The sequence below is a fragment of the Capra hircus genome, chromosome 3 (genome assembly GCF_001704415.2).
Source record: "Capra hircus breed San Clemente chromosome 3, ASM170441v1, whole genome shotgun sequence".
NCBI classification, from domain to species: domain Eukaryota; kingdom Metazoa; phylum Chordata; class Mammalia; order Artiodactyla; family Bovidae; genus Capra; species Capra hircus.
In genome coordinates, this window is record NC_030810.1 from 111313119 (window position 1) to 111337841 (window position 24723).

The window sequence follows — 24723 nt, forward strand, 5'->3', positions numbered from 1 at the left end:
AAATGCAGTGTATCTGGTCAGCCAATCCCCAAAGGCCAAGCCAACTTTGGGTCTTCTCACCCCAAACAATGTTGATGATGTGGCTCCAGCCAATCAGATATTTTCTGTTTCCTTGTTCTTTATTCTGTAAAAAGTGTCCTGTCTCTTGCCCAATTTGCAGTTCTCCAAATGGAGACTGTACCCTTCGTGAAGTGTTTGTTTGTATCACCTAAGCTATTCATGTTTTAATGCCAGTAAATGGGTCTAGAATATGCCACCTTAGAATGTGTCACTTTGGCAGGTGAATTATTTTGCGCTGAAGTCAACTAAGTTCCTGCCATCCAGGAAAAACTTTTTATCACTCCTTAAAATTGCCTAAAGTAATTTAGAAATGTGGTCTGTACCAGAAAGAGGGTTATTACCAAAGACAGCTTTTTCATCTGAGACATGTATCTGTACAGCAGGCAAATATCTGCTAACCAAATATTTGCTCTTCTTATCTTCCTGTGAGCTGTCTTCTACCCCTATGAAGTCCTAGCTCCCCATTTCTTTTATTAGCTTAGGATGGTATATAAGCCTTAATTGCCTGACTGCCTTTGAGTCTCATATTCCTATGGGTCTCCCATACATATAAAGTTAAATTTGTTTCTGTCTTGTCTCTACCATTGATCTAATTATTCCAGCCAATAAACCTAGAAGATAAAAAGAAGAATTTTTTTCTCTCCTACAATAGACATCTCTCTTTTAAAGGCTGAGTATCCACTTTAATGCTTCTGTTATCTTATCCTGAGTTGACTTTTGGGAAGTTAACCATTTTTTTTTTAAAAGTACTATTGTCTTTGCTAAGCATCAGTACCATATATGAATCTGACTACAGACCAAGAGCTTGTTTCATATAATAAAATGTAAAAAAAAAAAAATAACAAAAATAAAAAAAAAAATACCAATCTAGACCATCTGAAACTAAGCAGTACCAAAAGGCTTGTCTCTCATCTGATTTCTGAAGTCATTCAGCTTAGTCCATAATTCATAAATGACCTAACCGAGCTTGTGTATATAGCCTCCACTGGGAAGGCCCCTGTAAGGGTTTTAGAGACAAGAAACTAGAGGCTCATGGAACCCAAGTCTTTGGTGAGAGTTGTTCTGCTAGTAAGTGTTCTCAACCCCAAACCTGCCTGTCTCCAAAGCTATATCCTTTCCTCCATCTAAAGTTGGGAAGAGGGGGATTCACCCTTCTCAAGCTTTGAGCCACATCTTCCTCTGCACTGGCTAATAGGTGGTGGAGAGGGCTTTGCTTTTGTTCTAGCCTTGATTGCACTCTGAAGTGTGGAACTTTAGCAGGTCTCCTAGTGTGTCTTGATTTCACTTTCAGCATCTGCAAACTGAACATACATACCCCAGAATAGCTTGCCTCATAGGCGTCATATGAGGAGCCAATGGGACAAAATTTATGTGAAAGTCACTGGCCCCTAGTGAGGGATTGCTGGGTAGGAAAGTGTGGCAAGAGAGGGGAGTCTAAGAAGACTCACTTGTTGAGAGGGTTAGGTGGGTGTAAAATGCTAGTGGAATCTCAATGACACATTTTCTCCAGTGGAGTCAGGCAAATACCCTGAAGGTTATCATCTCAGTCTAGGGAATACTGTAAAGTAGTATTTTTTTCCAGTTAGAATAATGGGGAAGTCACACTCTTGCCTAAAGACCCACCTGACTTTGGACTGAAGGAGAGAGAACAGCGCAGCTCAGAGGATAAAGCATCAAAAATTTAACTAAAGACAGAATCCAAGCAGATTATTTTAAGCTGAAAATTAGTCATCAGTTAAGGAGGTTAGCCATCAGTTAGGTCTATTAAACTGTAACTTGTCTTCTGATCAAACTTGCTTTAATTGTCTTTACAAAAACTTCCATGTCCTTCAAGCATCATGTAGCCTAAATAAAATGTTTGCCCTAATTGTTTTTTAGGAACTTGGAGTCATCTGTTCAGTTGGAGATTGAGCCAGTTAAGACTGATTAAGATCTCTGGTTCTCCAACTGGGCATGCATGAGTGTCCTCTTGGTGACATTTTAACATTAGCGGGTTCAAAAGTCCACCCTTGGAACATGCTCATGCAGCCATTTTCAGAACATGCATCCAATGAAGAAGCCTGTATCTTAGTTGTAGTCACAATGATTATTATCTCACTTTTTTTCTTATTTCTAATTACCTTTCCCCACATTCCTCATGCTTCAGGCCACCTGCTTTCTTACCTGAGCCCTTCACCTTTGGAGAAGTAGATTTGAGATTTGTTCTCCTGTCTCCTCACTTGGCTGTCTTATGAATAAACCTTTCCTCTACTTCAAACTTTGGTGACTCAGGAACAACACTGATGCCTAAAAGAATTTAAGATAAGAGGCCTATCCAGGAAGCTTCCGCACCCCCAATCTTTCTGAGAATTAGAAAAAAGCCTCTTCCTCAAGACTTGCTGACTTTATCTTTAAAAAGTAATCATATAGAGGAGCGTGGCCCCCCACGTGGGCTTCGCCTTGTGGGCGGCCTGCGGAGGGACCCGGCCCTGGGGCGGAGGGCGGCGGTGCACCTGGGCTCGGGTCCAGCCAGGTGGGCGGGCGGGAGGGGGGCTCCGGAAGGCGGCCCTGCCACATGCTTTCTGCGCGGGGCTGCGCGCCCTGGCTGCCTGAGACTTCTCCCACGCGGACCTTCCAGGGCTGAAAGGAGCGGGGTGGTAACCTGGGAAAGGAAGTCTTAATAGAAGACTACGGGTTAAGACGTGTTTTTTTTTTTTTTTCTTCTAAAGCTGCCTTATTTTAAATTCAGACGAGGATGGTGGGATTTGGCGCCACAATTTACCTCAAAGGCTTTTCCGAGGTGGTTTTCCTCATGTGAAGGGCCTTGAATTGTTGGCAGTTACAGTGGTCCAGTTGTAGTCCTCATTGAGAAACGGTATGGTGAAGCGAGGTTCAATTCTCGCTGGAGGTGTCATTTTTAAAACGTGTGTGCTCAAAGAACGTAGCAAGAAGAGAGTAGCCTTTTCATACAAAGCAAAGGCTGGTAAAAATCAAAGTGACTCCAAGAAAATGGCTTCTCCTCTGAAAGAGGTAGAAGATAGTGAAGATGAGGAAATGTCAGAAGATGAAGACGATGAGAGCAGTGGAGAAGAGGTTGTTATCCCTCAGAAAAAAGGCAAGAAGGCTACCACAACTCCCCCAAAGAAGATGATGTTTTCCCCAACAAAAAAGGTTGCAGTTGCCACACTGGCAAAGAAAGCAGTTGTCACCTCTGCAAAACAGGCAGCAGCTACACCAGCCAAGAAGACAGTTACACCTGCTAAAGCAGTGGTAACACCTGACAAAAAGGGAGCCACCCAGGCAAAGCATAGCATTGGTAGCACCTCTGGTAAGAAGGGAGCAGCCGCCCCAGCCAAGGGAGCAAAGAACGGCAAGAATGCAAAGAACGAAGACAGTGATGAAGATGAAGACGACAGTGAAGAGGAAGACGACGATGATGAAGAGGAGGATGAGTCAGCCGTGAGGAAGGCAGCTGCTGCTTTTGGTGCTGCTCCTGCCACAGATGATGAGGATGATGAGGATGAAGATGACGATGAGGAGGAGGAAGACGAAGATGACTCTGAAGAAGAACCTATGGAGATTGTATCAGCCAAAGGAAAGAAAGCTCCAGTAAAAGCTGTTCCTGTGAAGGCCAAGAGCGCTGCTGAAGATGAAGAGGATGACGATGATGAAGAGGAGGAGAAGGATGAGGAGGAAGAAGAGGAGGAGGAGGAAGAAGAGCCTGTCAAAGAAGCACCTGGAAAAGGAAAGAAGGAACAAAAAGCAGCTCCTGAAGCCAAGAAACAAGAAGTGGAAGGCACAGAACCAACTGCATCTTTCAATCTCTTTGTTGGAAACCTGAACTTCAATAAATCTGCTCCTGAGTTGAAAATGGGTATCAGTGGCCTTTTTGTCAAAAATGATCTTGCTGTTGTCGATGTCAGAATTGGTGTGTCTAGGAAGTTTGGCTAAGTGGATTTTGAATCTGCCGAAGACCTGGAAAAAACCTTGGCACTCACTGGTTTAAAAGTCTTTGGCAATGAAATTAAACTAGAAAAACCAAAGGGAAAAGACAGTAAGAAAGATCGAGATGCAAGAAGGCTTTTGGCTAAAAATCTGCCTTACAAAGTTACTCAGGATGAAATAAAAGAAGTATTTGAAGATGCTGTGGAGATCAGATTAGTCAGCAAGGATGGAAAGAGTAAAGGGATTGCTTATATTGAATTTAAGACAGAAGGTGATGCAGAAAAAACCTTGGAAGAAAAGCAGGGAACAGAGATAGATGGGTGATCCAGGTGGACTCGTGTTGATGTATGGCAAAACCAATACAATATTGTAAAGTAATTAGCCTCCAATTAAAATAAATAAATTTATATTAAAATAAAATAAAATAAAATAGAACATAGTAAAAAAAAAAAAAAGAAAGGTCAAAGTCAAGACCATAGAGATGGAAAGAATAGCACTTGGAGTGGTGAATCAAAACCCCTGGTTTTAAGCAACCTCTCCTCTAGTGCAATGGAAGACACTCTTCAGGAAGTATTTGAGAAGGCAACTCATATCAAGGTGCCCCAGAACCAAAATGGCAAAGCGAAAGGGTATACATTTATAGAATTTGCTTCATTTGAAGATGCTAAAGAAGCTTTAAATTCATGTAATAAAAGGGAAATTGAGGGCAGAGCCATCAGACTGGACTTGCAAGGACCCAGGGGATCACCTAATGCAAGAAGACAGCCATCTAGAACTCTGTTCGTCACAGGTCTCTCTGAGGATAAAAGCAGAAGAGACGTTCAAGGGATTGTTTGATGGCTCTATTCAAGCAAGGATAGTCACTGACCGGGAGACTGGATCCTCCAAAGGGTTTGGTTTTGTAGACTTCAATAGCAAGGAAGATGCCAAAGCTGCCAAAGAGGCCATGGAAGATGGTGAAATCGATGGGAACTAAGTCACTTTGGACTGGGCAAAACCTAAGGGTGAAGGTGGCTTTGGTGGCCGAGAAGGAGGCAGATGTGGCTTTGGAGGCCGAGCTGGTGGCAGAGGTGGCTGAGATGGATTTGGTGGCAGAGGCCGGGAGGCTTTGGAGGGCAAGGAGGCTTCCAAGGAGGCAGAGGAGGAGGAGGAGACCACAGCCACAAGGAAAGAAGATGAGTTTGAATAGTTTCTTCTATCCCTGTCTCTCCCTCTTCCATTGGAAAGAGAGGACTCTGGGGTTTTTACTGTGTTATCTGATCAATGACAGAGCCTTCTGAGGACATTCCAAGACAGTATACAGCCCTGTGGTCTGCTTGGAGGTCCGTATAGATAACATTTCAAGGGAGATAACCCTATTGGTGTTGACTGGATATTCATATGAACTTTTTAAAAGAGATGAGTGATAGAGCTAACCCTTATCTGTAAGTTTTGAATTTATATTGTTTCTTCCCATGTACAAAACCATTTTTTTCCTATGGAGTTTTGTGTGTGTGTGTGTGTGTGTGTGTGTGTGTGTGTGTGTGTGTGTGTGATGGGGGTGTAAAGGAAAGCAGAATGTTTTATCATGATTTTTGCTTCAGCAATTTTGGGACAAATTAAAAGTCCTAGAACTCTGAAAAAAAAAAGTAATTATAGTAATAAATACAATCACTTACAATATTTACCATGTGAATATCACTCCACTGGGTGTGGTGTCTCAGAAAGCACCCATCTATGAAGGGGAGCAGAATTTGTCACCTCAAAAATGTATCTCTTTGGCATAAGGATTATTTTGTGCTGATTGTTTTTACAGAAATAGCAAAAGCTCTGAAAATGAATAGACCTTCCTCTTTTGTAAGTGACATTTATTTTTACACTTTCCCAATGCAGGAGTTGTTTTCCCTTAAATAAAGGAGACACTTCACACCCCCAGACCTGGGATCTCAGATCTGTTCCCAACATTTCCATTCAAGTTGTGTATCCAGAAAGACCCAAAAGCAACCTTCCCTCTCTGCATGTTCCTTGTCTGAGTTTCCAGTCAGCCAAACTGTCTTCCACCTGGCTTCTCTCCTTGTGCACTTTGACTCCCAAGTCTTGTGTATCCACTCTTGACCCTCTGGGTTTCAGAAATCTGTGGTCAGGCCTGCTGCCACTGCCCAGGGAAGTAGTTCCTGAAGGGTCAGTTTCAGGATAGCAGAGAGCATGTCTGACCAAAATCACTGTGTGCTCAGCACAGCACTTGTGAGGTCAGCATGTCACTGATGAGTCAGTAAATCAGTCCCTTCAACTGCTGTCTTCTGCTTCTGTTGCTAAGGTCGGCTGGCCACCCTGAAGTTCTTGCCCTCTTGGCAACCAAGCACTTGGTGTATTCCTCATCTCCAAGCCCTGGAAAGGGAGCTGTTTGAATCTGTGTTAACATTTCAACAGAGATGCTTCTAAGCCCCTTGCTTTGAGTTGGCCAATAAATTCCTAGTCAAATTTCCAGGGACAGATTTAGGGTTTGGGGAGATTTGTCAGCAGTGGATAAGATGTGAGACTTTTTTTTTTTTCCTCACTCCATGGCTTGTGGGATCTTAGTACCATAACCAAGGATTGAACCTGGGCCCTCAGCAGTGAGAGCACAGAGTCGTAACCACTGGACCACATGGGAATTCCCAGATTAGGAACTCTTAACTCTGAAGGAGCATAAGGTATAGTTTATTCTGGAAGTCAGAGTTCTTCATTCTTTCTTGATGTTTTTGGTCCAGTCAGTGAATTCTTCTGGTCATTTTCTTTGGAGCACATGTCTGTTCAGATGACATTGTTATCGGTACATGATCTTGGTGTATCTGATGACATGGGCAGGGAGTGGGGTTCTGTTACCTGTTGGGCAGACATAAAGATGCAGAACGCTGTAAGGGAGCAGGGCTCTGGATCCTCCCAAGAGACCCCAGCATCCCAGACACTTCACTGCCAAGGGTACTCAACCCAACCTCCCCACTGTGCTTGCTCGTCTGTTTAATCATTTTGACCTTAGAAAAACCGTCCCTCAAGCGTAACCCACATTTATCTTGAATGCTTAATGGACTGAACTTTCCTTCTAACATTCTATCCAAACCAACCTTTCCTATTACTAAGCACAGTGCTTGCCCCATCCTCAATTTTCTGATCTGGTTTGAAGACAAGAAAGGAAGGTATCCCTGCTTCCACCAAGCGTGATCTCTGTAGGAATAAGATTTACAAACTTACTGTGTTGGTAGTAATTTGACTGTGGGGGGAGGTGTAAACTAGATGTAACATAGCTAGATCTTGGAAAAGAAGAAGAATGTTCTCCTGCCTCCAGTTTACAAGTGACTCAAAATAAGCTGGAGTTGTCTCCCCAGCCATCCCTTTCTCCCGGCACAGGCTAAGCTGTGGACCTTTTCCCATGCCCTCAGGCAGGATCCTGCTGATTTTCCCTATCACTCCTACCTGGAAACTCTCTCCTACTCTATTTGTTCCACTTTATCCCCACTTCAACTCCTAAAACACAAATCTCTCCTTTTCCCCACATACTTGTAAACTTAAGCAACAGGAATGGGATACACTGGGTGCCTTTTAGTACCAGGGAAAATGAGATCCCTGGGGCCCAAGAAATTTTAGGTAATCTTGAATAAGAAAAGAGGATGAGACACCTAAGATGAAACTCAGCCCTAAGGGTTCTTACCTTTGGGGGTATGTGCACAGTGGAATAGATGGTATTTGCTGGGTTTTCCTCTGGAATAACGCTCTGTTAGAAAACAAAGAACAAACAAAAGAAATCATCACCTACACCCTGGGTCCTTGGAAGAAAAGTTATGACCAACCTAGACAGCACATTAAAAAGCAGAAACATTACTTTGCCAACAGAGATCTGTCTAGTCAAAGCTATGGTTTTACCAGTAGTCATGTATGGATGTGAGAGTTGGACTGTGAAGAAGGCTGAGGGCTGAAGAATTGATGCTTTTGAACTGTGGTGTTGGAGAAGACTCTTGAGAGTCCCTTGGACTGCAAGGAGATCCAACCAGTCCATCCTAAAGGAAATCAGTCCTGAATATTCATTGGAAGGACTGATGCTGAAGCTGAAACTCCAATATTTTGGCCACCTGATATGAAGAGCTGACTCATTGGAAAAAACCCTAATGCTGGGAAAGATTGGAGGCAGTGCTGGGAGCCAGCGTGAGGAACTCTGCCCATGGCAAAGGTCATGAGGAGGGAGGCTCGGCATACGCAAAGGCGGGATCGAGCCTCAGGAGACCCCCTGTTCCTGAGCATCTACCCCCAAAACCAGAGTCTGCCTACATTACAGTTTTATGCTCTCATCTACACCTCTGACTTTACGGGGGCCTGTCCCCCACCACCTCTCTCTCTAATGGAGTTAACTTAGGACTCCAGATAATAAATCTCTTGGGCGTGACAAGGGTGTCTCAGGTCAAATCTCTCTGCTGGCAGACTAGCTTGTGTGACAGGATTATCCACACTCCTGCCACTACACACATGATTGTTTACTACCTCTCAACCATAAACAGCACAGACAGTTTGGAGTATTTTAAAAGTCTTAATTAGCATAGAGCTTTTCTCATTGTTGAGTCATTGATTGCCACCAGGCCTCCATATCCTTAGGCACCTGGGAGTATGTTAATCAATGTAATTGGAATGTAGAAAAGGAAATATAGTAGTTTTGATGTTAGCAATACTAGACTTTTTGAGTTAATGAATTTTGTTTTATCACTGTACTCCTCTTTCTTTGTTACAAATCACTGTGTCCTTGCTATGTAAAAATGTAACTTTATCACTATCTTAAGACTAAGTATATCTTAAGGGGAAACAAGTTTTCTTAAATTGAAGAAAGTAGGGAAAACCGCTAGACCATTCAGGTATGATCTAAATCAAATCCCTTATATTTATACAGTGGAAGTGAGAAATAGATTTCAGGGCCTAGATCTTATAGATAGAGTGCCTGATGAACTATGGAATGGGGTTCGTGACATTGTAAAGGAGACAGGGATCAAGACCGTCTCCATGGAAAAGAAATGCAAAAAAGCAAAATGGCTGCCTGGGGAGGCCTTACAAATAGCTGTGAAAAGAAGAGAAGCAAAAAGCAAAGGAGAAAAGGAAAGATATAAGCATCTGAAAGCAGAGTTTCAAAGAATAGCAAGAAGAGATAAGAAAGCCTTCTTCAACGATCAATGCAAAGAAATAGAGGAAAAGAACAGAATGGGAAAAACTAGAGATCTCTTCAAAAAAATTAGAGATACCAAGGGAACATTTCATGCAAAGGTGGGCTCGATAAAGGACAAAAATAGTATGAACCTAAGAGAAGCAGAAGATATTAAGAAGAGGTGGCAAGAATACACAGAAGAACTGTACAAAAAAGATCTTCATGACCCGGATAATCGCGATGGTGTGATCACTCACCTGGAGCCAGACATCCTGGAATGTGAAGTCAAGTGGGCCTTAGGAAGCATCACTATAAACAAAGCTAGTGGAGGTGATGGAATTCCAGTGGAGCTATTTCAAATCCTGAAAGATGATGCTGTGAAAGTGTTGCTCTCAATATGCCAGCAAAGTTGGAAAACTCAGCAGTGGCCACAGGACTGGAAAAGGTCAGTTTTCATTCCATTCCCAAAGAAAGGCAATGCCAAAGAATGCTCAAACTACCGCACAATTCCACTCATCTCACATGCTAGTAAAGTAATGCTCAAAATTCTCCAAGCCAGGCTTCAACAATATGTGAACTGTGAACTTCCTGATGTTCAAGCTGGTTTTAGAAAAGGCAGAGGAACCAGAGATCAAATTGCCAATATCCACTGGATCATGGAAAAAGCAAGAGAGTTCCAGAAAAACATCTACTTCTGCTTTATTGACTATGCCAAAACCTTTGACTATGTGGATCACAATAAACTGTGGAAAATTCTGAAAGAGATGGGAATACCAGACCACCTGATCTGCCTCTTGAGAAATCTGTATGCAGGTCAGGAAGCATTAGTTAGAACTGGACATGGAACAACAGACTGGTTCCAAATAGGAAAAGGAGTGTGTCAAGGCTGTATATTGTCACCCTGCTTATTTAACTTATATGCAGAATACATCATGAGAAACGCTGGACTGGAAGAAACACAAGCTGGAATCAAGATTGCCAGGAGAAATATCAATACCCTCAGATATGCAACAGATGACACCACCCTCGTGGCAGAAAGTGAAGAGGAACTCAAAAGACTCTTGAAAGTGAAAGAGGAGAGTGAAAAATTTGGCTTAAAGCTCAACATTCAGAAGACTAAGATCATGGCATCTGGTCCCATCACTTCATGGGAAATAGATGGGGAAACAGTGGAAACAGTGTCAGACTATATTTGGGGGGCTCCAAAATCACTGCAGATGTTGACTGCAGCCATGAAATTAAAAGACGCTTACTCCTTGGAAGAAAAGTTATGACCAACCTAGATAGCATATTCAAAAGCAGAGACATTACTTTGCTGACTAAGGTCCATCTAGTCAAGGCTATGGTTTTTCCAGTGGTCATGTATGGATGTGAGAGTTGTACTGTGAAGAAGGCTGAGCACCGAAGAATTGATGCTTTTGAAGTGTGGTGTTGGAGAAGACTCTTGAGAGTCCCTTGGACTGCAAGGAGATCCAACCAGTCCATTCTAAAGGAGATCAGCCCTGGGATTTGTTTGGAAGGACTGATGCTAAGGCTGAAACTCCAGTACTTTGGCCACCTCATGAGAAGGGTTGACTCATTAGAGAAGACTTTGATGCTGGGAGAGATTGGGGGCAGGAGGAGAAGGGGACGACCGAGGATGAGATGGCTGGATGGCATCACTGACTCGATGGACGTGAGTCTGAGTGGACTCTGGGAGTTGGTGATGGACAGGGAGGCCTGGTGTGCTGCAATTCATGGGGTCACAAAGAGTCGGACATGACTGAGCAACTGAACTGAACTGAACTGAACCTTTATCAATAGAAAGTAAGGTGGAACCATAAAATGTTGATCAGCCTCCAGGCCAGAAGATATTGTGAACAAATGTAAGACCTTTGTAAGAACAAAGATATGCTGATAAGGGTTGGAGCAGCTGACCCTGAGTGACTCTGTTTCTTACATTTATCTCTATGTATAACTAAAAGTATAAAAGTGGACCTGGAAAATAAAGAAACAGGACCAGTTCCTGGAAAGATTGGTTTCCCCCGTGTGGTCTTTTCTTGTTCTCTTCTTTTCTGGCTGAATTCCCATTGGGAGCATGGAGGCTTGCCATGTCTACTTACCTGCCCTGGCTTCTAAAACTCACGTGAGAGGGAGCCCAAGGAGGGGCACCCTCCGCTATTCAAGCAGGCACTTGTGGCCTACGTAGATAGTGCAAACCTCTTGTCTCGAGGTTTTATTGGTTTTCCACATAAACCAAGTTATTCAGCCTCTTTTTCTCCACTTATTTTCCTACTACACTATTTCTTTCTAATTTCCATCCATATCTTTAATTAAGCAATTAATTCCTAGGGCGCCAACTCCATCCCCAGTTTGAATTACCCTGGATCCACCGGGGCTGGTCCCCGGCAAGGCAGGAGGAGAAGGGGATGACAGAGGATGAGATGGTTGGATGGCATCACTGACACAATGGACATGAGTTTAAGTAAACTCAGGGAGTTGGTGATGGACAGGTAGGGCTGGAGTGCTGTAGTCCATGGGGTTACAAAGAGATGTACACGACTGAGGCAGCTGAACTGAACTGAACTGAACATGCTGGGTCACATAGACAAGGCTAAAGAGACATCCAGAATCTGGAGAAGGGAAAGCAGAGGTGGGAAGAGATGGTGAGAGGGAAGAGAGGGTTCTGGAACAGGAACAGGGAGTGAGAAGTATTCTTGCCCATGACTGCCATTGTAATTATTAATGACTTTTTTTCAAGAAGCAACTGCATTATTTTTAAACTGTGTTCTGTTTAAATCACTTAATAAATATGTAAGATAAAGAAGTCCCATGAGCTATGAATCTCCCAAGTGATTAAAGAATAATTTGAAATAATTCTGCTAATATTGCAAACAAACTCAAATCAGAAAGGGATAAAACAATGATGACAACAATAACAAAAGCTCCTTCCAGGGCAGAGAAAGATATCCTGGGTCAGTAAAGTTTATTCTTGAACATCGAGGACAGTGCTGTGATCTCCAGGGAATGCGTCTTGAGCAGGAGAAGAGGAGCATGTTGGGAAAGTGGTCAGTTTTGACAAAAGTCAGGCTGAATGGAGCACATGGAGGTCTCTCCTGTGAGGAAGGAAGGAGCTCTCAGGACATCAACAACTTGGAAAAGGAAACGTAATGACTCCTCTTGGAAAAGTTGTAGATAAGTGTAAGAAGATGCATCCTGATCCAGAGGCATTGACGGATGGAGTGACACGAAGATTTTTGAGGCTGTAAAGTGCTTTAACTTTTTCATCAAGTGGGCCAATGTGGAAAGAGCACTATGACCCCTAAGAAGCAAGCCCAGCTTTGGCTACAATGATTGCTCCTAGGGGACCTTTTGAAGCTGTCTATCTAGTTCTTGTCTCAAAACTGCATCTCTCTCTCTTTCTCTCTCTCTCTCTTCTATAATCAATTAATCAATTTAGCTCTGCTGGATCTTAGTTGTGGCACACAGGATCTTCATTGCTAGGCACAAGCTCTCTTACTTGCAGCATGTGGGGTCCAACTCCCTGACCAGGGATTGAACCTGGACTTTCTGCTTTCGGAGTGTGGAGTCTTAACCACTGCACCACCAGTGAAGTACCCAACTTGTCTCATTTTTTGGATTAATTTCAACTTTATCTTGAGATTTTCTTTTCAAAGAGTTTTCTTTGAGTTAACCTTGTGGTCACTGAAGCTTGATGACCCACACGTGGGAAGTCTTGGGTGTGGAACATCTGAGCCCTGCTGGTTCCTTGAATTGCCTCAGAGGAAAAAGCATCTCTGAAGCCCATCTTCTGACACCGTAACTAACATATCATGTTAAAATCACATTTCTATATCCACTGTCCTATACAAAAGGAATCAGGCCTGTTCAGTGGCCATTGTGCTGGGGCCAGGGTCGGGGGGGGGGGAGGTGGAGAGGGGTGATTCCATGGATCACAGTGTTAACATTCCTGGCTGAGTCAAAACCAAAGGCCATCAATTCCTGCACAGGAAAGAATCCATAAACATGGAAGAGATAAAGTGCATTGGGTTTCAAGGGTTACACATTCTTATTTTTCATGCTGCCCTTGGAAAAAGCTCAACTAAACAAAGGAGGGACTCAGAGGAGAATCAGGCCCCAGAAAAAATGGGAAATAACTCACATTAAAATTAGAGATTGTATCATACTCGGGCATCTCTTCAGAAATGGGAGGGAAGTGAAGAGTTTCCTGATGAGTGTCCAGTTCCTTCTTCTCTTCAATGATCTCTGAAACTAAGTTGAGAGAGAATCAGAGCTGGTCCTCTTTCCACTAGCCACCCCTATTGGTCCACCATCCCATTTGAATAACCCACTTAGGGTGATTATCAAGCATCCTGATTTTCCTATAACTGAAGGGTTTTCCAGAACATGAGACTTTCAATGCCAAACCCAGGAAAACTCCAAGATGAACTGGTAACCCTCATCACTTTGCTTCCCAAACTCTAAATAGGAAGCAGAGGAGATCACAAATTCTTCCTCAGTGTTTCCAGGAGGGAAAGAAGATCTCAGTGTCTGCAGTTCATTCCTAACCAATGCTTAGGTCCCTCCCTGATACCCTGAGTGGATGGTATCAGTGGGAACCCAAAAAGACAAATCAGCAGGGTTTAGGGACATGGGGTATATCATGGAGAAAGACAGACAATGCCTTCTCCAAGAGGAATGTATCTAAACTGAGGTGGGGAGGAAAGAGAAATCTCTGGAGTTGATCCAGTGGAGGGAATTGGGATGGGTGGGGGCTCTGACAGGGATGGGCTGACTGGAGTGTGCTGGTCTGTGGCCCTCAGTGTTGGAGGCCATGGCCTCCCAGTCAGGGTAGCAGAGTCAGCTGTGTGGGGCCTGTGTCAGCAGAAGGGCTACACTAGCAAGTCCCTCTGGGGGGAAGGAGAAGGCAGGCACTGGAGAAGGGACTGAGAAGACCTTGGCCTCAGGATAGAAATTATTCTCTCCACTCCAGAACCAAGTGCCAATGGATGGTGCTGTCCTTTAGGACAGACTGTGGCTTCTTCATTTCTGCATCCTTAGTGCCAGGCACGAAGCTTGGCACACAGTCCAACATATGCTTGTTAAATGAATGAGGGAAAAGATTGAGGTAAACAGTACATACTCTACCTTTTTTCCTTTCTCTTCGTATGATCAAAATAATTAACACCAGTGTGAGGGAACAGAGCAGGAAGAATGACAACAGGACGTAGAGGATCACATAGGGAGTCTGGCCCCCAGCAGCACCTTTAGAAAGAGAATGGGTGGGGGCACAGGGCAAGGAGAAGAGTCAGCTAGGGAAAATGGCACAGCTTTTGGAGCAATTGCAACCTCCCTCCCAGTCTGATGATTTCCCCAGGGCTTCTAGTTTTCACAAAAGGTTTGTTCACGTGGGAACCAGGAGTAGAAGATATAGGTCTTAAGAACAGGGGCTCCTGGAGAAACAGGAGAGACAGTCACCTTCACAGAGATTCTGGGCAAAGATAGGGTTTGAGGAGTTGCTGCTGATGGGGTTACTGGCCATGCAGATGAAGGTCATGTCACTTTTCTCCCACCTCCAGGATATGGGGAGGATGGAGCCCCTGTGGGATTCATTGGTTGCCTGGTCCAGAGACTTCCAGCTGTAAGTTACATCCTCTTCTCCATGTTCCATGGAACATGTGAGATTGGTTACACAGGTGCCATTCTTATTCTCCTGCAGACCTATGATGACTTTGGGCTTTGACAGGTACTCTGTAAGAGAAATAGACAACCGAATAGACATCCAGTCTTTGTCTGAACAGCTTCAATATCAGGGAGTTCACCACTTTATGAAGGCAGTCATCCACCTTTGGACCTGATTCTGCTCACCATAGACATGCAGCTCATACTCTTGGGTGAGGGGATCCTGGAGGGTTGAGTTGTATATCTCCACACGGTAGACACCTGAGTCATTCTTCGTCAGTCTGCTGAGCTTCAGGGAGTAGCCTTCATGTGGGAAATTCACTCTTTCCGTGTTACGCTTTTGGGTCACTATGATAAGGGCGTTTTTGTCTGCCGTTTTTGGCTGTATGGTGACGAGAGTGGCTGAATTGAAGACCCAGATAATGCTGTCAACTAGATTTACTGAGAGATTCAGAGGGAAAATCACAGACCCACCAATGGCACCAACCACCTTCTTTGGGATTCCAGAGGCTGCTGGCCCTGCAAAACAGAGAACCATAAAGTAAACCTGAGTCCCTGCCTTTGCCACCAATTACTCACTCCCTTTGGGTCTTGGAAAGGTCCCAAGAAAGCCTTTCAGTCTAACCTAACCAGCCCCAGGAAACCTTTTGGGACCTCCTCACACAAAGACATTGAGGTCAGAACTCGCTGCCTGAAAGGGGTGATGGCAGGTAAATCCACCCCATTTCCAGAGACCTCTGGTTGAAGAGACCAAGCTCTGAGGTACACCATGAAACCCAGCTCCAGCCTTGACAAGTTCCTGTAGAGGGACAAGTAGGGAGGTTACTGTTTAAGCTCCACTTAGGACTTCCAAGATGCTCCTGGGAGAGCCAATTTTGATGCAGATGAGGAAGGTAGCAGCCTATGTGACCTGGGGCAGAGGTTCTCAAGCACAAGCCAGAGCATTGAGAAAAAAGCTATAAGTTCTTAAAGACAATGGTAACATAGAATTTTGAGGATGATTTATTTTTCTATTTTTTTAAATTAATAATTTTTTATTGAAGGATAACTGCTTTACAGAATTTTGCTATTTTCTGTCAGACCTCAACATGAATTAGCCATAGGTATATATATATATACCCTCCCTTTTGGAGCTCCCTCCCATCTCACTCCCCATCCCACCCCTCTAGATTGATACAGAGCCCCTGTTTGAGTTTCCTGAACCATACAGCAAATTCCCATTGGCTATCTATTTTACATATGGTAATATCACCTCACACCAGTCAGAATGGCCATCATCAAATAGTCTACAAACAATAAATGCTGGAGAAGGTGTGGAGAAAAGGGAATGCTCTTGCACTGCTGGGAATGTAAATTGATACAGCCCCTATGGAAGACTGTATGGAGATTCTTTAAAAAACTAGGAATAAAACCACCATATGACCCAGGATTCCCACTCCTAGGCCTATACCTTGAGGAAATCAAAATTGAAAAAGACACTTGTATCCCATTGTTCATTGAAGCACTATTTACAATAGCTAGAACATGGAAGCAACCTAGATGTCCATCAACAGATGAATCGATAAAGAAGTTGTGGTCTATATACACAATGGAATATTTTTCTATTTTGTAATAGAATGGAGGGAATTCAAGATCATGCCCAAATGAGGTTCTCATTCACTTGAGTTCCAGTATCCTTTCTTGAGTGAAAAGGAAAAAAATGAGTGACTGGGAGCTCTGGAATATGCCCAGGCTACCTTGTAATGCTTACTCTGGACTATTGGGAATTGTAGTAGGGTTTTAATGCCCACTGTTTCCCCAATTTTTATTTCACTGCAATATTAATTCACCTCAGAAAGCATGACTTGCAAACAACCATCACTGATTTTTTGTCTCCAGGTGAAAAATAGCTAAGAATGGCTGCTGAAAAAGCTTCCAGAAGTGGTCAAGTGAGTATTTCTAGTAAACAAGTATGAGGAATAAGTCTCCTTCTACCTATTAAGATCTGAAGGTTGGCCTCTGGATATAGCAGTGAGGGAACTTAGATAAGGACTAGCGGTTTGAAAGCCCCTACTCTGATCTCATGTAACCCAAACCAATGCTTAGAGGAAGAATTTTTTTTTTCCCCAGTCTCATTTTACAGACCAGGAACCACAGCCACAATGAGGTTAAGTGACTTACTGAAATACATGGTAAGAGGCAGACACTACCTCAGTAATCATAGGGTTAAGACCTTACAGAGCATATTTTACAAATGAGAAAACTCAATAGTAGAAGTTATTCAAGGTTCAGAAATAGTGGAAAAACTAAAACCAGAACCAAAATCTTCTCCTTAAAGATGTTCTCTGTGAAAGTAAAAACCCAAAGTTATTTTTCCTTCCTAGTTGGTCATTCTTCCATAAAATATTAAAATTTATATTTTGTGCTGTGTTGGTATAAAAATGAATGTAACACCTGTTAGATTTATTACTACATAGTCATTATTATTGCAATATTTTTTTCTTCAGGTTTTAAAAAAACATCAAGATGAAAACTAATGTGGGTCCCAGGCACTGTGCCTAATTGGGCCTGTGTGATTGACCAAGCATTCAGGTTCTTTTTTGTTTCACAGCTAGATCTCCTGCCATAGTATTTTCTACCACCTCAGCACTCATGCGACTCATAACTCTTCCAGTAAAACACAAATTCCAGCAACTGGCTTATTCCGATATCTAAACTCATGAAAGCCTGAAGGTGAAAGTGTTAGTTGCTCAGTCGTGTCTGGAGTATTCTTGCCTGGAGAATCCTATGGATGGAGGAGCCTGGTAGGCTGCAGTCCATGGGGTCGCTAAGAGTTGGACACGACTGAACAACTTCACTTTCACTTTCCACTTTCATGCATTGGAGAAGGAAATGGCAACCCACTCCAGTGTTCTTGCCTGGAGAATCCCAGGGACGGTAGAGCCTGATGGGCTGCCGTCTATGGGGTCGCACAGAGTCGGACATGACTGAGCGACTTAGCAGCAGAAACAGCAGGGTAGTTGAGTGTTAATAGGAACTATAATTTTAGATAAAAAACCTCTTTTGGTATCTCAGATGGTAAAGAATTTGCCTGCAATATGGGAGACCTGGGTTTGGTCCTTATGTTGGGAAGATCTCCTGGAGAAGGGAACGGCTACCCACTCCAGTATTCTTGCCTGGAGAATCCCATGGACAGAGAAGCCTACCAGGCTCCTCCATCCATAGGATTCTCCAGGCAAGAATACTGGAGTGGGGTACCATTGCCTTCTCCAACTCAACTACCCTAGAAAGTATTATTCCCAAGTAACTATATTGCTGTTACTAAGGGCTTATTCTATGTCAAATGGTTTTTTTTTTTTTTTTTTAAATATTATACCTGTGACTTTGAGCAATCCTGAAAATTAGTTTTGATCCTTTTATCAGGGATCAGCAACCTTATAGGCCATGGGCCAAATCTGGTCTGCCCCTGTTTTGAAAATAAAGTTTTATTGGAACTCCATAGCAGCAGTCTATGACTGCTTTTCCACTACAAAGGTTGAATTGGATAGTTGTGATAAAAATCATACTGCCTGCAAAACTTAAAATATTTACTATTTGGCCCTTCATAGCAAAAGTTTGTAAACTGGATTTGATTTTAAAAAAAAAACACAAAACCTCAAGTAACTTGTCCAAGAACACAAAGCTAGCAGGTGATAATTTGAGGGTTTAACCCAATGTCATTCCATCCCTGGAGCCTGAACTCTTTACACTACAGCTCAGTTTGAAGGTCCCTTGGCATTTGTTACAGCTCCAGGCCTTTCCATGACTCCCTCAGTTCCCTCAAGGGTTTAGGTGTCCACTCTGAAGCCCAGGGGCCTCATTGAATCCCAATTTCCCATTCAAGTCCTTTCTTGATCTTCCTTCAGGGGCAAGCAGTTCTATCAATGCCCCAGAGTAAGGGAATCTGTTGCTACCAAATGTTGACCTAGTCCTCTGATTACAGGTCTTGGATCTTGACCAACTTATTTGTTAAATTTATCTCTGCAAGAACTGGTTTCTCTTCCTGGGTGAATGATCTTTAGGAGTTGGTTTTTGCTTTCAAACATTTTTCTCTCTATAATTTATCAGTCAGTGGATATATACTTTGGATCACTCAAGCCATTGTCAAATCACCTTGTTAAGCAGATTTTTTTTTTTCAATTGCCTCCTTGCTTCTCTAATACTAAGGGAAAGATGATTTTTCATTGCTTTCTCTTTGATCATCTCATGAGGTGTCAGAATAGTCCCAGTAAATATTATAGACAAAAATTACTTTTATTTTGAATTTTTGATTTATCGATGAATGCATCCGTTCTTTTACTTCAGTCGCAAGATGGAAGGGATGAGTATTTTGAAGTCAAGTAAAGACTGGCTATGACTTGCCCCTAAGTAGGTGATTTTCCCAGATTAGGGCTCATTTCAGTATATATTTTTTTCACTTGAGATGTTGGGGGGATGTTTCAGTGGGGGAGGTGATAAAACTGTAAGAGTGTGACTTTAGTGGTTTAGCACTCATGCAGCACTTAAGCCAAGAGTAAATAATTGTTCTTTTTATGTCTCTACATATGTAGTTCTATCTCCCCAGGGTACATTTTAAGAAATGTGAATATTGTGAAGATATAAAAAATGTCTTCAAATTCAATTGTTCCTTGTTAGAATGAAACTGGAGGGCAATACAGTGCAAATTGCCAGCGGGAACCTAGATGGAGGACATTGTTCTGTCTTTATTGTATCTTCAGGAGGAAGGTGGTTCCATGCCATTCCCATATGTGAGCTCAGAGGTTAGGGGGCTGGACTGGTGAATCCTAACCAGTTTTGCTTCCTCTTCCCAGTTGACTGTTTCTTGATCCAGAAACAAGACACTTCTCTTCTCAGGTGTTAAGACAAAACTAAAGCTTCCCTTTCTTGGATGGCTTCCCCACCTTCAGTGTGTGGCCCTCTGTAGGGTTTTACCACATCTAGGTAGGTCATGCTCTGCCCATTCAGTCATTCCTTCTTTTAACAAGAGTTTGTTTAGCTCCATGTTTTGGCCAGATATGTTTAGGAACCGGAGGGTATAAATGGGGAGCAAAATAATCATGGTCCTTGCACTCATGGAGCTGGAAGACAGTCATTAAATAAGTAACAACATGTGTTGTGAAACGAGAAGTGACAGGTACTTTGGGAACACACCGTGGGGGATGGGGGATGTAACATGTGTGATCAGAAGAGCCTAGAGAATGGGTGGCTATTTCCATTTATCTACAAGGCCTGGAGGTTTGGGCCCCGTGAGATTCCCACCTGGATCAGTGCAGTGAATACTGTAACTTTCCTCCTCTGCATCCATTTCATTCCCTCCTCATTTTGTAGCCGCAAAATGGTTTGGATAAGACTGACAGGCACTCAACTCAAGTAGTAGCCTTCCTCTGGCATTAGTTCAGGGGCATCACACGTCCCAGGTTGATTGTATCTAGAGAAGCCCAGGATTTTTGCTCCTAGGCAAGCAAAAGTTGATGCTGTGGGATGATATGAAGCCTTGGATGGCCACTCACTTAACCACCAGACAAGCAACCAAGACTCCCCCCTCAGCTGACCCCCCGTTTATGTCCTAACTCATGCTTTTGTTGGTGCTTTATCCTTTTCTCTGTCCATCAAAATCATATTTAATACTCATAAAGCCTACTTCAAAGCCCTTCCCTGAGAAAGTCTTTAACTCTTTCTCACACTTAACCCCTTGAAATTCCACCATGATTGTCATTTTATTTTCCACTTTAAATTTCCCAGAAGGAGCTATTCCCCTGGCAGTTGACTAGACATACCATTTTGCTGTGAGTTAGGAGATGACTGATCTACAGGCATTAGGTTCCAGATCCCGTGGTGATGGGGTCTGGGATCTCATCCAGGGATGAGTGGAGATGACCTCTCCTCTCAGGCAGCTTGGGGCAGTGTAAAAAAGAACTCTGAGCTAACTGGGTGTCAGGAGACTTGAGTTCCATTCTGGTTTCTCTGTGGGAATAACTCCAGCAATGAATACTTGGTGTAATGAGTACTTTCTTGATCCTCAAAGCAACTCTGTGTGATAGAGGTTAAGCTGCACTTTATAGATAAAGAAACTGGGGCTCCAAGATGCTGAGTCACTTTCCCAAGACCCCAAACTGGAAAGTGGCAGATGTGACAAGAGGAGATAGTTTGTTCCTCGGCCTCCTCTAAAGACCCTCATTCTTTCCACTTCTGCCTCCCACTACTGCTTTGAGTTTCAGTATTCTAAAGACTCACAGGAGAAAAGACATAACCTTTATTCACCAGAATTTGGGTGAGGATGAAGGGTGAATACAGATGTGAAGGCTGTTCTTGAGAAGCACAAAGCAGTCTGAACCATGGTGGGGGGCCCAGGGGAAGCAGGCAGTAGTGGTATAAGAGACAGGCTTTGAGAATGCTTTCTATTTTTTGGTTTCATTTCTACAAGAATGGCTAAAAGTGAGATTTCCCCAAACCTCTTTTGGGTGGCTTCTCACAAGGTAAGCTTCTTATAAGATGGTCTGGACCCTAATGCATACACACCAGTCACTGGCTAATGCACAACAAAAGAGTATGTCCAGCCATCTCACAGGGAGATAGCTCCTACAGTGAGCATTCCCACCTACTTTTGGAAGTGGAGGGAGCTGGGAGAGAAAACCTTTTGCTTTCTGCCATGGCCAAGATATTTTTTGCACCAGGAGAGTCAACCCTAAGATGCTCTTCATAACAAGAAGGGACCGTAGCTCCTCCCCTTTGCCACATGATTTTCCTGTGAGTTGTCACCTCCCAAACCTTCCTTCTTGTTTTTCTCATCTTGTCTTTTTCAACACCTCCCCAATACCGTCTCACCCACTTTTTAAAATTTCATTTCATTAACTTTCTCCTCAACACTACGGTATAATAGAATCACCATAAAATTGTGCCCATTTTCCAGATAAGAATACTGAGGCTGCAAGAGTTACTCCTTAGCCCCTCTGAATTTGGCTAGGGCGATTCTTGGTTGGTGCATCCACATTCTGACAATGGAGTTACCTATTCTTCTTGGGCATTGCCAGCACCTACCTTGGCTTCATGTACCTGGAGAGGGAAGGAATCCCTGGGGAAGATTCAGCTCAAGTACACGTTTATCAAGCACTTTTCTTCGGAGTACAGTGTTAGCCAGTTAGTTTGCTGTGATGAAATGAGCACTAGCTTTGGAAACAGTCTCTGCTCTGCCTCCTCTTGCCTAAGACATTTGACCTCTCAGAGCCTACATTTTGGGGATAATAATATCTATCTTGTAAACTTGTGAGGAAATTGTATGAGAAATGCCTTGTGTAATAGGAGCTTAACAAATGGTGATTTATTATTATATTGTTTTGCATTTGATATCTCATTTAAAACATCACAATAATTTGCAAGTTAGGTTTCATTTTCTGTTACGTATTTGTAAGCAAAAAGTTTCAGAGGCCAAGAAACCTATTCACAATAATATAGTTACTATCAAACTCAGGACTCCTTGTCCAGGGCAGCACTGCTTCCATGGTCCTTCTTCCTGGAAGCTCTAGAACAATCTTGGATTGTCCTTTCAATCACAGGAGGTATAGCATGCAGGCTGCCATAGTCTCTTGGAGCAGGGCTCACACTTGCAACCCGCTGCCCCAGGTCAGGTTTCAAGTGAACACCTGGGTTGTGAAAAGTCCTGCCATGTTTCCCCCCATGTCACCATCCCCAAGTTCCACTTCTGATCACCACTTCTGTTCAGGAGTGGTTTTTAAAGTGGGGCTCTATACCAGGACCAGGTGCTTCCTAAAAATGGAAACTTCTAATGAACTCAAGGAGGGCAAGAGTCTGTTGATGCTTCAAGAGGTCTGGTGGTGGGGAGGAAAGGATTGGTTTTCTAAGCAGAGACTGATGGCATTGCTTGGGTCAAGAGAGAAAATTCAAATGTTCTCTGCCATTAAAATGATTGTTAAATGCATAATCATTTAAAACACTTTTCTGAATAACATATATTTATATTGACGTAAATATGAAACATGGGCTTCCCTGGTGGCTCAGTGGCAAAGAATCTGCCCTGCCAGTGCAGCAGATGCAGGTTAGATCCTTGGGTCAGGAAGATGCCCTGGAGACAGAAATGGCAGCCTGCTCCAGTATTCTTGCCTGGGAAATACCATGGACAGAGGAGCATGGCAGGCTACAGCCCATGTGATCACAAAACAGGTGGACATGACTTAGCGACTAAACAACAATGAAAATATAAAGCATAGAAATATATGTATAAATGTTATAAATATATTTAAATAAAAATGTTTAAAGTACATATTTGTAAGTAAAGAAATATACACTTGTACCATCTCACCATCTCATTTGGTTTTTAAAATTACTCTCACAATGAGGGAGAGCTGAGGTCTGGAGAAGATGACATTCTTCATCTGATACATGGCAGACTCCAGGTTAAAACACAGGTCTTCCTGATACCCAACACCACTTCTCTCAACCCCACCTTCCCTGGGACAGTCAGAAGAGCAGTCAACCCCCAAAGTCATCCCTTCTCCTGTCCCTCCAGTCTCTTTCTGCCCTGGGTGATTCAGATACCACAGGAAACAAAAAGCAATATTACGTGAGTGACAGAGCCTGCTGAGTTGAGCCAGAGGTCCAGAGTGGAGCCAGGAGCCTGGAGCTACACCCAGGATGGGGTGGACAGTCAGGAAAATAAGAGAATCTTGTTGCACTCACCTGCGAGCTGGCAGAGGAGAAAGATAAAGCATGCTGGGACGCCAAGCATGTTGCTCTCTGAATGTTAGTGACTGAAACAAAACCATCACTGAAACAAACTACTTCCTGTCTGTGGTGCTTATATCTCTTCCCCTGTTGGAAAGTGGGGTCATGGGATATTGAGTCACTTTAGTGAGTCTTTCTCCACTATATTCACAAGGAATGACTAAATCACTAATGATTAAAGCTATACGGTCAGCTCTTTTTGCTATAACATAGGACCTCTCAGAGATTTAGAAGAGAGAACGTGGAAGAAAATAGAAGGTTATATGGAGAATGAGAGAGTTGCACTGGAGATAATAATAATATCTCTTGAGCTTTTCAGAGTACCAGGAGTACCTGAATTCTTTTATGTATTCCTCATAACAATCTTGTGAGTAAAATACTTCCATAACCCCTAGTTTTACAGATGAGAAAATGAAGGCTTACAGTATATTACAGCAAAATCAAGTAGTTCTTTAACCAAAAGAAATCATTATAATAGTAAAAACAAAAGCCATGTGGTGGTAGAAGATATTTGTGTTCAGTTCAGTTCAGTTCAGTCATTCAGTCGTGTCCAATTCTTTGCAACCACGTGAATTGCAGCATGCCAGGCCTCCCTGTCCATCACCAACTCCCAGAGTTCACTCAGACTCATGTCCATTGAGTCGGTGATGCCATCCAGCCATCTCATCCTTTGTCGTTTTCTTCTCCTCCTGCCCCCAATCCCTCCCAGCATCAGGGTCTTTTCCAATGAGGTAACTCTTCGCATCAAGTGGCCAAAGTATTGGAGTTTCAGTTTTAGCGTCAATCCTTCCAAAGAACACCCAGGACTGATCTCCTTTAGGATGGACTGGTTGGATCTCCTTGCAGTCCAAGGGACTCTCAAGAGTCTTCTCCAACACCACACTTCAAAAGCATCAATTCTTCAGTGCTCAGCCTTCTCCACAGTCCAACTCTCACATCCATACATGACCACAGGAAACACAATAGCCTTGACTAGATGGACCTTTGTTGGCAAGTAATCTCTCTCCTTTTGAATATTCTATCTAGGTGGTCATTCTTTCCTCCCAAGGAGTAAGCGTCTTTTAATTTCATGGCTGCAATCAACATCTGCAGTGATTTTGGAGGCCCCCCAGATAAAGTCTGACATTGTTTCCACTGTTTCCCCAACTATTTCCCATGAAGTGATGGGACCAGATGCCATG

The 24723-nt window shown here is 43.1% G+C and overlaps 1 protein-coding gene and 1 pseudogene across 1 annotated transcript; one reads left to right on the forward strand and one right to left on the reverse strand.

The window, feature by feature from the left end:
- LOC102180904 lies at nucleotides 2917-5264 on the forward strand (annotated as a pseudogene).
- SLAMF7 (SLAM family member 7) lies at nucleotides 5815-23582 on the reverse strand. Its single transcript, XM_005677206.3, has 7 exons — nucleotides 23498-23582; nucleotides 14972-15304; nucleotides 14582-14854; nucleotides 14252-14368; nucleotides 13266-13375; nucleotides 7652-7714; nucleotides 5815-6828 (listed from the first exon to the last, which is right to left on the reverse strand). The coding sequence occupies exons 1-7, from the start codon at nucleotides 23544-23546 to the stop codon at nucleotides 6757-6759; spliced, it is 1017 nt and encodes a 338-aa protein (XP_005677263.2). The 5' UTR covers nucleotides 23547-23582; the 3' UTR covers nucleotides 5815-6756.

Excerpts from the sequence above, each read along its gene's own strand:
- SLAMF7 (XM_005677206.3), bottom strand. The coding sequence starts at position 23,546 with ATGCTTGGCGTCCCAGCATGCTTTATCTTTCTCCTCTGCCAGCTCGCA. Across the intron at positions 7,715-13,265 it reads ATACAATCTCTAATTTTAAT|AGCGTTATTCCAGAGGAAAA; the intron begins GTGAGTTATTTC and ends GTTTTCTAACAG. Across the intron at positions 6,829-7,651 it reads CTGTGCACATACCCCCAAAG|GTAACAGAACCCCACTCCCT; the intron begins GTAAGAACCCTT and ends TCTGCCCAACAG.